Raw genomic sequence first — 13815 nt, forward strand, 5'->3', positions numbered from 1 at the left:
GCCTGAGTTTTGGCCAAAGTGGTGAACACCACGGGTAACGCAATCCCTCACTAGATAAAGATTAGCAATCTTGGTAGAGTATCTTGCACTACCTCCCATATGGAGGAGGAAGCAACAAAAGAAGAAGGCGAGGAGGTTAACCAGAAAGATATCCTGTTGACTACCCTACACTGGGGGATTGGAGAAGGGGACAAGAAAGATGAGAAAAAGCGAAGAGAGGGAAAACAAAAAAGGGGGGAGAGACTGACAGTAATTTCACTGCAGCGTGTAGAACTCTGCCGCATGTCAGAGGTGTTCACACAAGCCTGTCTTTTTCAGGAAACACAGCAAAGATTTCACTGCCTTGTGGGCTGTCGAGGCATGTGGACGTTGCTGTAATAGCACCTGCAAAGAAAGAGGCTGATCATCCAGTCGCCGCATTGTGTTGGCAAGTACTTGTCTATCTGAGGGAAATCGATGACAGTGGCACAGCAGGTGTTCGATATTTTCGTCGGTGCCTCAAACATCGCACGCCGCCCTGCCAGTAATTCTCATTAACGTGGTAAAGCTTTCGTGAAAGCAACTCCCAGCCAAAGGCGATGGAGAAGCGCAGCTTCACGTCGATTAGGCCGGGTGGAGGCCGGAGTTGTAGTGAAGGGTCGAGCTCATGCAGTTTTGTACGTTGTATGCTTGGTGTGTTCCACTCAGTCAGTGTGAGACTGAGGGCCAGTTGATGAATCTGCCTCGCCGCATTCGTTCTTGAAAGCAGAATTGGAACGTTGTTTGCTTCTTCATGTGACGTGTGAGCAGCATGATCTGCTGAACCATTTGCGCCTATATCAGAATGCCCAGGTAACCATATGCATACGTCAGATAACTCATGGCCCTCAATCCGCAGCGGATGTGAAGCAGCTTACCGTGGCGGTGGTCAGATCTGCAAAGCAGCAGAGGGGGCTGAGAATCTCTGGTTCCGGACAGGCTGCCATTGAGACCTGAAATTGGCAACGTTTAACTGTAAAAACTTGTCTATTAAGGCAACTCTAGCTGTACTATTCGAGAAGCTAGAGAGTGGTAAATAAAATGTAACAGTGCGCAGTGAGGTTATCAGGACAGATAAGGTCTATACATTGCTACAGAATGGGCATGTGCTTTGGTATCGTGAGCTGGGTGATAGGACAGAACTAGGCGTGGGGTTCCTTATCCACAGAAATATTGCTAGCTACATGGACAAATACTATAGCATTATAGAAAGGGTGGCAGGTATCGTAATTAAACTTTATAAGAGATACAACATGAAGGTGGTACAGGCTTACATGCCTACATCCAGCCATTGTAACGCGTCAGTTGAAAACTTTCATGGAGACGTCCAATTGGCAAAAAATAAGGTAAAAACACAGTAAACAATACTGATGGAAGAATTTAATGTGAAAGTAGAGAAGAAGCAGGCTGGAGACCAGGCAGTAGGAGTATATGACATCGGTACTAGAAATTCAAGAGGAGAGCTATTAGCAGAGTTCACAGAACGCAATATTTTACGAATCTTGCATACCTTTTACCAAAAAAGAGGGAACCATAAGTGGACATAGAGGATCCTGAATGGCGAAAGTAAGATTGAAAAAGACTTTGTACTGAGTGCACACCCAGGCATCGTGCATGATGTGGAAGTGCTTGGCAAGGTACGATGCATTGATCGTAGAACGGTATGGTCTTGAATTCGGCTAGGTTTGAAGAAATAACGACACAAACTCAAACGCAAGACGCCAATCAATGAGCTAGCACGTACAGGGAAAGTATAAGATTTTAGAGTCTTGCTTTAGAACAGGTACTCAGCTCTTATGGAGGAAGCCACCCTTTGCGTTGACGCAATGAATGATAATCTAACGACTATTGTTACGGAGTGTGCAGTGGAAGTTGGACGTACGGTATTTAGGCAGAACACTGGCAAGCTGTCCCAGAAGCGAACAACCTCATAAAGAAGCCTCAAAGTATGAAAGCCTCAAATACAACAGACAAAATAGAATTGGCAGAGCTTACAAAGTTGATAAGTCAGCGTAATTTATCCGATGTAAGAAGGTATAACATGGACACAATTGAACATGCTCTGAAGAACAGAGGAAGCATCAAAGCAGCAAATAGAAAACTTAGGATGAGCAGAAACCAGAGTTTTTGCACAAAAGAACAAAAAGGCAAGGTAACTACCAATATGAATACGATAGTTAAAATAGCAGAAGAGTTTACAGAGATCTGTATAGCAGCCTGGAAAACCACGAACTTACTATAAGAACTAGCAGTATCGCTGATGGCACCCCACCAGTAGTGATAGAAGTCAGACAAGCTTTGGAGTGGATGAAAAGACGACAGGCTGCTGGTAAGGACCACGTAACATCAAGTCTGCTGACAGACGGAAGAAGGATTGGGCTAGAAAAAACTAGCCAGCTTGTTTACGAAGTGTCTCCTGACGGGAACAGTACCAGAATCTTGGAAGAATGCTAGCATTATCCTAAACCACAGGAAAATAGATGACAAGGACATTAAGAAATACAGGCTGATTGGATTGTTCATCGTCGTATACAAGATATTTACAAAACTACTCGCTAACTGAACTAAGAGAACATTAGAACTCAATCAACCAAAAAAACAAGCAAGATTTTGAACAGGCTACTCAACAATCTACCACATTCATAGTATCGGTCAGGTAATGGAAAATGCTCAGAATACAACCAACAATTACCCATAGACTTCATAGATTACAAGAAGGCGTTTGCATCAGCAGAAATATCAGCAGTCATGCAGACGCTACTGGATCAGGACATTGACGAAACATATATAAACATCCTGGAAGAAATCTCCAATTGTCAACTGCCACCATGGTGCTCCATAAAAACAGCAACAAAATACCAATCAAGGAGGGCGTAAGGCAAGGAGATACAATCTCGTCAATGCTATTTACCACGTGCTTACAGGAGGTTATCAGAGGCCTAGAATGAGAACAGTTAGGCATAAGAGTTAATAAAGAATACCTTTGTAACCTGCGCTTTGCCGATGACATTGCATTGCTGAGTAATTCGGGTGACGAACAGCAACTCATGATTACGGAGTTCCACAAAGCGAACACGAAGGTAGGCCTTACAATTATACTGCAGAAAACGAAAGTAATGTAAATGAGGCTCGAAAGAGAAAGCCCTTTAAGATAGGTGATAGTGCACTAGACGTTGTAAAAGACTTAGTCTACTTAGGACAGGTAATAACCGCGGAGCCGAAGCACAAGAGAGTATCTAGAAGAATAAGAATGCGGTTGAGCACATTGGGCAAGCACTCTCAAATCATGACTGGTGGATCGCCACTATCTCTCAAGAAGAAGGTATATAACAGCTGCCTATGACCGGTAGTAACCTATAAAGCAGGAATTTGGAGACTTACAAAAAGGGTTCAGATTAAAGTGAGGATGACTCAGCGAGCGATGGGAAGGAAAATAATAGGCGTAACATTAAGAGACAAGAAGACAGCAGAGTTGATCAGGGAACAAACCAGCGCTAAGGATAGCATAGTTGAAATCAAGAAAAGGGAATCGACATGGGCCGGGCGTGTAGCACGTAGAAAGGATAACCGCTGGTCATTAAAAGTAAATAATATGATTCTCAGAGAAGGCGAACGGGTTAGGGGGAGACAGAGTGTTAGGTGGGCTGAAGAGATGGTGAAGTTTACGGCTATAAAGTGGCAGCAGCAAGCACACAACCGAGTTGAGTGGCAGAACAAGGAATAATGCCTTTGCCCTGCATTGGTCCTTGACAGGCTCATGACGTTGATGATGATAGTCATGCTGTCTTTATATACAATTCCATTGTTTTTAATCAACATAAAACGTTCTGAGGCTCTGGCGTGAATATAATGTGTCGTGACATTCGGCAAACATACATGAATACGTAATGAATAAACAAAAAATGCCCGCCAGCCGGCCATGCAAGCACGAATGTTTTGCAAAGCTTGATCGATCAAAACACGTGCTTGTGGAGGGAGGCGGAGAATATTGCATTATTACTTAAATATAGTGGTACTGATTGATTTGTGGTTGCTGCGACGGCCCTATTTGGTTCCATCACCATTTTCAGTAAGACGAAAAAGTATGTTTCCTGCAGCATTGTAAGCTCTTGGTTCTTATCATGTCTTTAGGTTCCGGGGTCTCCTCATAGGGATTCGCATAAATATGTTAACGACTTGGTATTCGAGTCTTCCAGTCATATTTAAAAGCTGGTAACATAGGTGTGCAAGAAAGATTTGATGTCATTCAAAGCCCCTGTAGTAGTCGCAAGCAGCTGTAAACTAATATTTGCCTGGGACGCATGGAAGTGAGTTCCCATGGTTCCGACGCGCTTTAGCAACCAGCATGCGATTTTAATGTTTGTCTCCGGCTTCTCTTCAATGGAAAGGATATTGAGACAGATTGTATGCGTGATTGCTAAGAAATGTATACCGTTTGCCTAAAATTTGTGTCGTTAAAGGGCCTCCATACCACCCAGAGTTAAAATTCAGTTGTGGTGTTGCAGTTCTGAACTAGTTTAAATCGAGCGCGTTCGTTGGCTGATCCCAGCTCATCTCCGCAGATTTTCCTCAGCGTCGGAGATTAAAATGCAAGGATTGCATATATCTGCTAGCCAAGAAGCACGTTAGCGCGATCATCTGTTTGTTGTTTAGAAGTTCTGCGTATAGTCCTTAGTCCACGGAGAATAAAACGCTTGGGGGTACAACTTCACAGCTCGGCTGAAGAACTGCTACTATAGGTAGTGAGAAGAAATATTCAAAGTACCTCGACTTAGCCGGTAAGTTATCGTAATTTTGGGGCTCTCGTATTTGGTGGATCACAGAGGAGTGGTCTCATAATATGTAGAAGTGTTGCTCACACAATACGTAAGTTTTATTGAAATCTATTTCAGCAATGTTTGACGAAATATGTGTTTGAGGGAATACTGACGCCACAGTGTGAATATCTGCCTTAGAATAGAGTAATATGGATGCAGCTAACATAACGCTGTGAAAGTCAAAAGTACCTGCCACATTCTTAGGAAGTATTGGTTCTTTATCCGGTCGTTTCTAAAGAGTAAAAAACAATATCACGAAAGCTAGTTTTAATAAAATAGGTGTTCGAAACATGTGAAACACTATTTATCAAAAGAACTAGTCTTCTGCGAGGGGATAACACGCTGCCGATTCACTAGTGCGGCTTTGAACATTGATGTCCACGAGACGGCTTTAAGCTCTCCCATAGTAGAGTACCCTGTACTCTAAATCGTTACCCACTATTCCTAACCCTATCCCCCTCGTGTCCGCTATTCTGGGACTCAGGCACATATTCCTACCTAAACAATATCCATTGTAAGGATTTTGCTCAATTCACTATTGACAAGAAAACTGATTGATTGATATACGGGGTGTAACGTCCAAAAATCACCATATTATTATGAGAGATGTCGTAGTAGAGGACTCCAGAAATTCGGACCACCTAGGGTTCTTTAACGTGCACCCAAGACAAGAAATCTGTACGCTTGTGTCTTAGGTACACCCATTCAAAAATGTTTTACAAATAGTAATCCTGGACCTCCTGATTCACAACAGAACAAAAAAATGGCACTACGCTAGAAAAGCTATAGAAAGTGGGGAACAGAAAGACCATATGGCCCGCCGAGTCTGAAACAAACGCGGGGGTCTACGAGGCTAGGACGTGTTCGAGTACACCAATGCCTTTGTATATACCAAGATTCTACAATCAACGGCGTACTTACAAATGACTAAACGCGAAAGCAGCAGTGTCGATGGTAATTCCAACGAAGTATATAAACGCGCTCTTGAGTCACCCATCGTCACATCAAATCAGAATGTATCAGCACTGGGAGTCTTTAACTCTATTCGCGATTCCCATCGGAAATGCAGCCGCCGCAGTCGGGATTCGAGCCCGCGCCCTGCGGGTCAGCAGCCGAGTACCTTAGCCACTAGACCACCGCGGCGGGGCTCATTGTTCTCATCTAATCTATCGCGTCTAAGCCAGCGTTTCCAAACAATCCCGCAGACAAGGCAGAAGACCACAAAATAACGCTGGTCAACAAAGCAACGCCGCTCACGTGCACGGGGGCTGGGCTTGTTCGGGCACGTCATGCGCACGTCACCTCTTGGTCGGATGCCGGAGAGGGCGGGAAAGAGATTTGGCTTGCGAAGGCCACGCGGAGGAGCGGCAAGGGTTTCGAGCTTGCCTCCTCTCACCCTCGTTTCGCGCCGCTTCAAAAAACCTGTTTTCTCCGCTCGAGATGAACCGATTCGAAAAATTTTTGTGGTAAAACGTTCCTCATCGGACACCCAACAACCTCCACTGTCTAACTAAAATTCGGCATGGGGCCTGGTGGGTGGCCCTTTAACAAGTTCACTGCATACCTGCATCACGAAAAGTTACGAAGAGTGCGCAAAAGGTAGTAACCGTTGCAAACTTCAAGTATTTGGAAACGTGGGTAGTAAAATGGTCGTAAAAGGTTAGCCCAAGTAGATGAGTAGCAGCTGCTGTTATTAACATTTCGCTCGTGGTTATTAGGTTTCTGCTAATTTTTTTTGTCTATGACAAGAATCGCGGAGGTTCACAATTTGCTCTCGAAAGGATGTATAATGCTGAGCAGCTTATCTTTGTGCGTTTATTGATACATGGCAGCACACTGCAAGCAGCTCGCTTGTGAACGGGTCTCAGAGTGAAATGTTCTCCTCGCCCAGATAAACGTGCTGAGGGAAGCGGTGTTGGGGTTGTCGAAGTCTTTTGGTGGATAGAACTATTCATATTGCTTTCAGCAGTGATGCTGAAAAAACCTATCTTTACGACGAAGACATTTTACTGGACGTAGCAGGTTCTGAATTCACTGAGCATGACAGCTACGATGAACGATTAGCTGCTAACTCAGGAGGAACTAGTTGCACTTCACGTCCTCTCGGGCGTTGTGTTTTCACGCTTATAAGTCAGTTTATATCTACTCAGTGTATACTAATCTTCAGCGAGGTGAAAATAGAAGCATAATTTTTTGTGTGCATTGCATGCAGCCCAATTACAGTGAACATTATGAAGCGCCGCATGACTTCGACACGCTAGAGCTTCACCAGCGAAGCGAAATGGGTACAGCGATGAAGCGTGCAGTTGCTACTACAATTCACGCCTCTCTGCTAACTACTGATACACTTCGCCGAAACCTTTTGAACGTCATTGTTGTTCGGCTAATTTTCTCAATTTCAACGTGAAGAAAAGCATACGTGTATATTCTTTTTGATGTTCTTGTTTCAATCGCGCTGATGGAACCAGCAAAATCAGAATGCAGTGAATTGCGGACGGTTAGAGTCTGAGCAGGACTGTGACACGAGTGCTACTTAAATGGGAAGTTAAATGCTTGTGTTCTGTTGAAAAAGCGACTCCTTGTTGCTGACAGCGCAAGTACTGACGCCGGCGTAGTTGGTTTGGAATCCATTGCCACGTTAAACACTCTGTCCTTTGCAGCTGCGATGGCTCACTATGCGCTAGCAACCTACTACTGCGACAAATCTGCGAGGCAGGCTTGGTACCAACTACCTCGGAGTGCCGCTCAGTTCAGTGGGAAATTCTAGTTTGCGCAGGTCTCTGTAGCATGCACTGGATTACGCGAGGCATGGACGACGCACGGTTGATCAGCTGACGCCAACACTATTTTTACTGCGGTGAAAATTAGGTATCAAACGTTTAGCAGCACCTATTGTTTGGGAAAGCTCTTTGGTCCGATATACATTCAGTTGACGATCAAGGGCTTATGTGGTGAAAGCGACACAGGACGCTTAATGATGCACTGCATACTTTATACGCGAGTTTATAGGTTCACCTTCCTGCCACAGCCATCTTCATTTGCACGGCATGCCACCTATAGCCAGTGGTCATTCCGAATACAGTAGCTAACAAGAACACATCTCACAAATCAATTTACACAACTCAAGCAGATGATCCTCGTTCGGTGTCTACTGAGGCATCTCTAGATCAGGTACGATTGCGCCAGTGAACAAGCAGAACGCATCACCGGACTTTAGAGAACCGAGCTCTGGTTGTCCCCGCTCCTCTACGATGTGATCCGAGAGGCGAACGAGGATGGAAGGCAAGCGCACGCTGAGGCACTCGAAAAAACGGTTCGCTCTCATGTAGGGGTCTATGATATTGACACGGCCGGACTATCGCCTAGGCGTTACTACACGATGGCTGCGTTACATTAGAAATGCAGGTAGCCGAACTTGCTTTCAAAGCCACAGACTCAAATAAGGTGGAGGAGTGGTCATCGCAATGGCGATATCCCATCCTCAATCAAACCAAATTGTTACGGACTCTTCAAGAGCGTGCGAGAGCTACCTGAGAGGAGAAATTTCTCCGCTTGTTAATGGACTAATCAAATTGAGCATCAGAAATCATGATCTACCGCAGAACGTCATATTGTACACAAGGACACAAGGGTCCCTAAGGTAACTAAGCTTCTGATACAGTGGCCTATGTGCTTAGTATCCGGGAAGCTGCCCGTTGTCCTGATAGACCTGAATGCCCCACACCTCTAGCACAGTTCCGAGAAATAAAAGAAAACTGCATGGAGCTACGCCTCTAGTATCCCGCACGAGCGAAAGGACTTTCGAAAACGGAGGAGCACAACCTGTGGTACCTACAGACAAACAAGCTAGTCTGTCCAGCAATACTGCAAGATTGCGACCCAAACATAAGTGGGCAGTCTCAGTACGGTGATGAAGTGGCCAACACTTACCATGTCGTCTGGGCCTGACGACTGAATCCACCTATAACCCCAAGCCTCTACCACACCAAACAGGCTGGAAGACGACCGTGCTTATGGCTCCACACTTCAGAAACAGCCAACCCTTTTCCAGTGGGCATGGGTGTCAGCTTCTACTAATCACGTCCTTGTCGACCAGCCTGGTTGGGGTGAGTGCTATCTGGCATTGCCAGCTGAAATAAAGGCTTTTTCTTCACCCTCCTGTAAGAACACTTGGGTACGGTGGAAAATACCTTTCGTGAAAAAGGGGAAGAAAGAAGAATAAAGTACAGTTCCTGTTTTTCAACAACTGTGTTTTTCGCAACAGTCATGTGTAAATGAACGCCCGAACTCGCCCGAAAGTCGGTTCTTTTGTAGGGATGTTTTACAGAAAGCCCCTTTAAAATATTTCAGTTTCATAGAAGCAAACAACGAGTCTTATGTTCATAAATACAGGAACAATCATCATCATAAATGCGGGAAAAACCAGATCTGCGCACCACGTCTCGAAATAACTTATTTTGAAATGTAGATTTCATGACGCAAATGAAAGCAGCACGGCCGGCTTTCAATATTCACAGTGACACAGCCCCTGATAAAAAAATAAAGAGAACCAGAATGGAAGTTTTTTCTTTTTCCTACCGACAATGGTGGATAACACAATATAAAAATATGTCCAAGCGCGCATTGTTTCTGGGGGAATCGAGAATTTCAACTTGTTAATTTTGAGGTTTGTACATGGTTTTAGCCTTGTAAAAATTTATAGGTTTCTGGGAAGAATTTAGAGAAGTACTAGAAACAGGCTATGCGTACGAGTGCATCAAGTTTTAAATCTATAAAAACCAATGGATAACTGAAGATGCATGCATGAAACTTGTAGGTCATAGAACTCGTTCACAGCCAGTGTTGTGGTCTTGGTTTTCTTCAAGTATCTAATTCAAAGCCCTTTTTCTTCATTCAATTTCTTCTGGGATATCGTACGAGGTGAATGTTTAAAAAACACTCTTATGCTGCCTAAGGAACACAAAAAAAATGGCGTGCAGAACAACATTCACAGTAAGATGAATGCTGGAGATAGAGAACAAGCCGAAGAATGAGAGAGTGAACAGATGTTTAAGAACTAACTTTAAACACAAATTGCATGACAGAACCGCTCTCTTCAACAACTACGCAAACTCACTATCAGCAGCAACTACACAAACGCGTCTTTGGCGCTTCAAACGATCCCATCCCTCTGATGTAACAAACCATGAGTGCTGTATATCCGTCCAGAAGTTTTTTGCATTCAGATACTCAGCTATAGCCATCACCAGGTATGCCAGCTCCAACAAGAATAAAGTTGCCAAGGCGCAGCCTGAGAGTTTCCTCGCAATTCACTGCAAGGAGTGCCGGTGCCAAGCCCTGTTTGATCACACAAGCATAATCGGAAGGAGGACTAACGAAATGACAAGGCTCAATGTAGAAGCGAGATTTATCGCCCAGTTTAGTGACACGTGTATCTGCAAGCCATCTGTATCTTTATTATTGCAATAAATAAAATATTTGAGTGTCACATGAGTTGCTTTAGATACACAATTTTAGGTTCGAGCACGTGGTTTGTGATGCGCCTTGTTAGGGTATATGTATTGCTGTTTCTAGGAATAAATTGCATTGTTGAATGTTAGTGCTTTGTATGTGTTACGTGTGTTCTTCTCTGTCTCGTCATGGATGCGCTATACCCTAGATACTATGGATAACTAACAAGCCCGCCGTGCAACCTTAGGCGAATCTAACGCTTGCGCAAACGATACGTTAATAAAGATGAATGAACGCGCTGTTGCAACCAAACCCTGTCGGACTGCAATTGTATAGGAATCGCATATTCAGAGCGCAACTTATAATACTTTTGTGTTTTCATTCACATTGCTCTCTTTTTGGTCTAAGAGACAAACAGCTTACGCAAAGAAATATGTTTTGTATTATTACGTGGCGTTTACATCTATCATTTACAGATGACTTGTACAGCACTTGAAGAAAACCTGCTGCGAGGGCATCCAAGACACGTACTCTTTATATGAGCAGCTGCATGTCTGCCAGCTACGAACCTAGACAGGGCAGCGAGGCGTAGGATCCGGTGAAGAGGTTCATGAAGTTTATGGGAAATAAAAGATAAGAGTAACTGAATCAAGCGAAATTTTTAGGGCTTGTTTACTTTGGTAAACATACTTTTAAGAACGGGCAATACTAACATTGTTAGTAGTAAATGTAACTTAACTTTGAACGAGTAAGAGAGAAGGGAAAGAATATTCGTCGTGTCAATGAACGGAGCTTACAAACTTCGAACAATGCGTACAAGGCTCTACCAAATGAGCTCCCACGGAGGCTATCCCTCCTTCCTCTACACACTGTGTGCCATTCAACCTCGAAGGTTCTTTGAGCGCCACAAGTAGCCGTGACGGCGAGTGTGGAATGCTCTTTTTCTGCTTGTTAGCGTCACATAATATGACACCGTGTTATGAGTTGGCAGCTGACCAATTATTTCCCACGTTCTACGAAAACGCACCTAGTCTGCCAGAACTAGACCCTCACTGTTAATGAAGGAAGAATTGAAAATTTTATGGGCTCGTGTTTTGAATAGACGCAATATAATAAAAACGTAACGTACAATCATCATCATCATCAGACTGACTTAGTCCACTGCAGGACAAAGGCCTCTCCCACGATCCGCCAGTGTACTCGGTCCTGCGCTTGCTGCTGCCATTTTACACCCGCAAACTTCTTAATTTCATCTGCCCACCTAACTTTCTGTCTTCCCCTATCCCACTTGCCTTCTGTGGGAATCCAATTAGTTCCCCTAATGACGAGCGGTTACCCTTTCTATGTGCTATATACCTGCCCCGTGTCCATTTTCTCCTCGTGATTTCAACTTCAATATCCTTAACCCTGGTTTCTTCCATGATCCACTCGGCTCTATTCTTGTCTCCTAATCTTACACCTACCATTTGCCTTTCTATTGCTCATTGCGACGTCCCCAATTTAAGCGGAACTCCTTTGCAAGTCTCCAGGTCTCTGCTTCGTAGCTAAGTACCGGCAAGATTCACTTATTTATATATCTGCCTCCTACGCGAGAGTGGCAATCCACCTGTCATGGTGTCAGAGGGCTTGCCAAATGTGCTCCACCCCATTCTTATTCTTCTAGTTACTTCAACCTCATGGTTAGGCTCCGCGGTTATTTTCTGTTTTAAGTAGACATAGTCTTTTACAACGTCTAGTGCACTATTAACTATCTCGAAGTGCTGTTCGCTTCCGATGCTGTTGTACATTACTTTCGTTTTCTGCAAAATAATTTCAAGGCCCACTTTTCTGCTCTCTTTGTCTAACTCCAGAATCATGAGTTGCAATTCGTCGTCTGAGTGACTCAGCAATGCAATGTCATCGGCGAAGCGCAGATTATTAAGGTACTATCCATCAGCTCTTATCCTTAACTCTTCCCATTCAAGCCCTGTGAAAACCTCCTGCAAGCATGCAGCAGATAGCATTGAGGAGATTGTGTTCCTCTGCCTTTCACCTTTCTGGATTGGTATTCTGTTGCTTTCTTTATGAAACATCATGGTAGCATTTGACCCACTGTAGCTTTTTTTTCCAGGATGTTTACATATGCTTCGTTGACGCCCTGATTTCAAAGTGTCTGCAAGACAGTGGATATTGGTACGGAGTAAAACGCCTTCTCGTAATCTATGAACGCTATGTATGGTGATTGGCTGTATTCTGAGCACTTCTCTATAACTGATTGATCGTATGATTATGGTCGTTTGTTGTTGTTGTTGTTGTTTCCCTGTGCAAATGGCTCGTACCCAAAGAAGGCGATTGGCCGAATATAAGGTGAATTTGCCCTAAACTTTCAGCATTGCGTCATTCCTACAAATTTTTTTGTAACTTAATTTTGATGTGAAATACCAATATCAAGTTTGCAGAAAAAAAAGAAGAAAAATAGTGAGACAGCAATTTAGCAAGAAAATCGTTTAGTCGCAGTGATGTATTCTTGAACGGCGAATAAAACATCCCTATGGCTGAAACCCAGTGTAGAGGCTCCAAATGAAAGAAGATCAGATTGTGATAGTTGCAAGCCCAGTCTTTGAAGAGGTGGTGCTAGTATGCTTTGCCTGAATAAATCGAAACGGCGACAATGTAATAAAAAATGACTGATCGTTTCCTCTTGATTACAGTAAATGCACATAGGGGAATTCAATATGCCTGATCTATGCAAGTAAAAATTAAGGGAGGTAACGCGGCAACGAAATTTCGTGATGACAACTTCCATCATCCTTGAATTGATAAATGTTCACTGCGCCAGGGAAATAACAAGTGTTTGTACTCTGGAGAAGTCGTCAGTGCAGGGTCAGATAAATTTTGCCTGATTTTAAGTGTGCGAAATCTCGTCACCGTAATGTATACTGTATGAGGGAAAATAGGAATAATTGGTGTTGAAAGGGATACCTTCGCAAGAGAATCAGCTATTTCGTTTAGCAACAAACCTTGGTGCCCTGGTGTCCAGATTAAATGAATACTTCGGAGATCACAGGGGATCAACGATTTAAAAAGTTTCACTATAGGTGAGTGACCAGATGCGGACAGAGAAGAGCACACTGATAATGAATCAATTATGACTGCTACGACTGGAATGGAAATATTTACCTTTCGCAAAGCTAACATTATTGCCATGAATTCAGCCAGAAAGACAGGAAGAAAGTCCGGTAAGCGAAGTGAAAATGACCAATCAAGTACGGGGCAATATATTCCAACGCCTGATTTTTCATTTGATTGAGATGCGTCCGTTGCTATAATGACATTTGTTGGCAGAGTACTTAAATGGTCCTGCAATAAACCATTTAAAATGCCTGTAGATTATAGCTTAGCGTGAGTTGGGAAGATATCATGGTAAACAATTTCTGGAGAATTTTGTTGCTCAGTTAAAGGAATCAGATCACAAACGTGTACATTACGGGGCTCAAGTAACGATTGAACAAATAGTATTTGTGGTTTGGTAAATCTGGGCCAATGCACG

The 13815-nt window shown here is 43.6% G+C and overlaps 1 protein-coding gene across 1 annotated transcript in view; it reads right to left on the minus strand.

The window, feature by feature from the left end:
* The window catches only part of LOC119178218 (uncharacterized), a 40495-nt gene that overhangs the window by 18502 nt on the left and 8178 nt on the right, over positions 1-13815 (minus strand). Inside the window, exon 3 of the mRNA XM_075887344.1 lies at positions 897-971. Coding sequence (XP_075743459.1) covers positions 897-971 — 75 coding nt within the window. The remainder of the gene's footprint in view (positions 1-896; positions 972-13815) is intronic.

This window comes from Rhipicephalus microplus, chromosome 1 (genome assembly GCF_043290135.1).
Source record: "Rhipicephalus microplus isolate Deutch F79 chromosome 1, USDA_Rmic, whole genome shotgun sequence".
Lineage (NCBI taxonomy): Eukaryota > Metazoa > Arthropoda > Arachnida > Ixodida > Ixodidae > Rhipicephalus > Rhipicephalus microplus.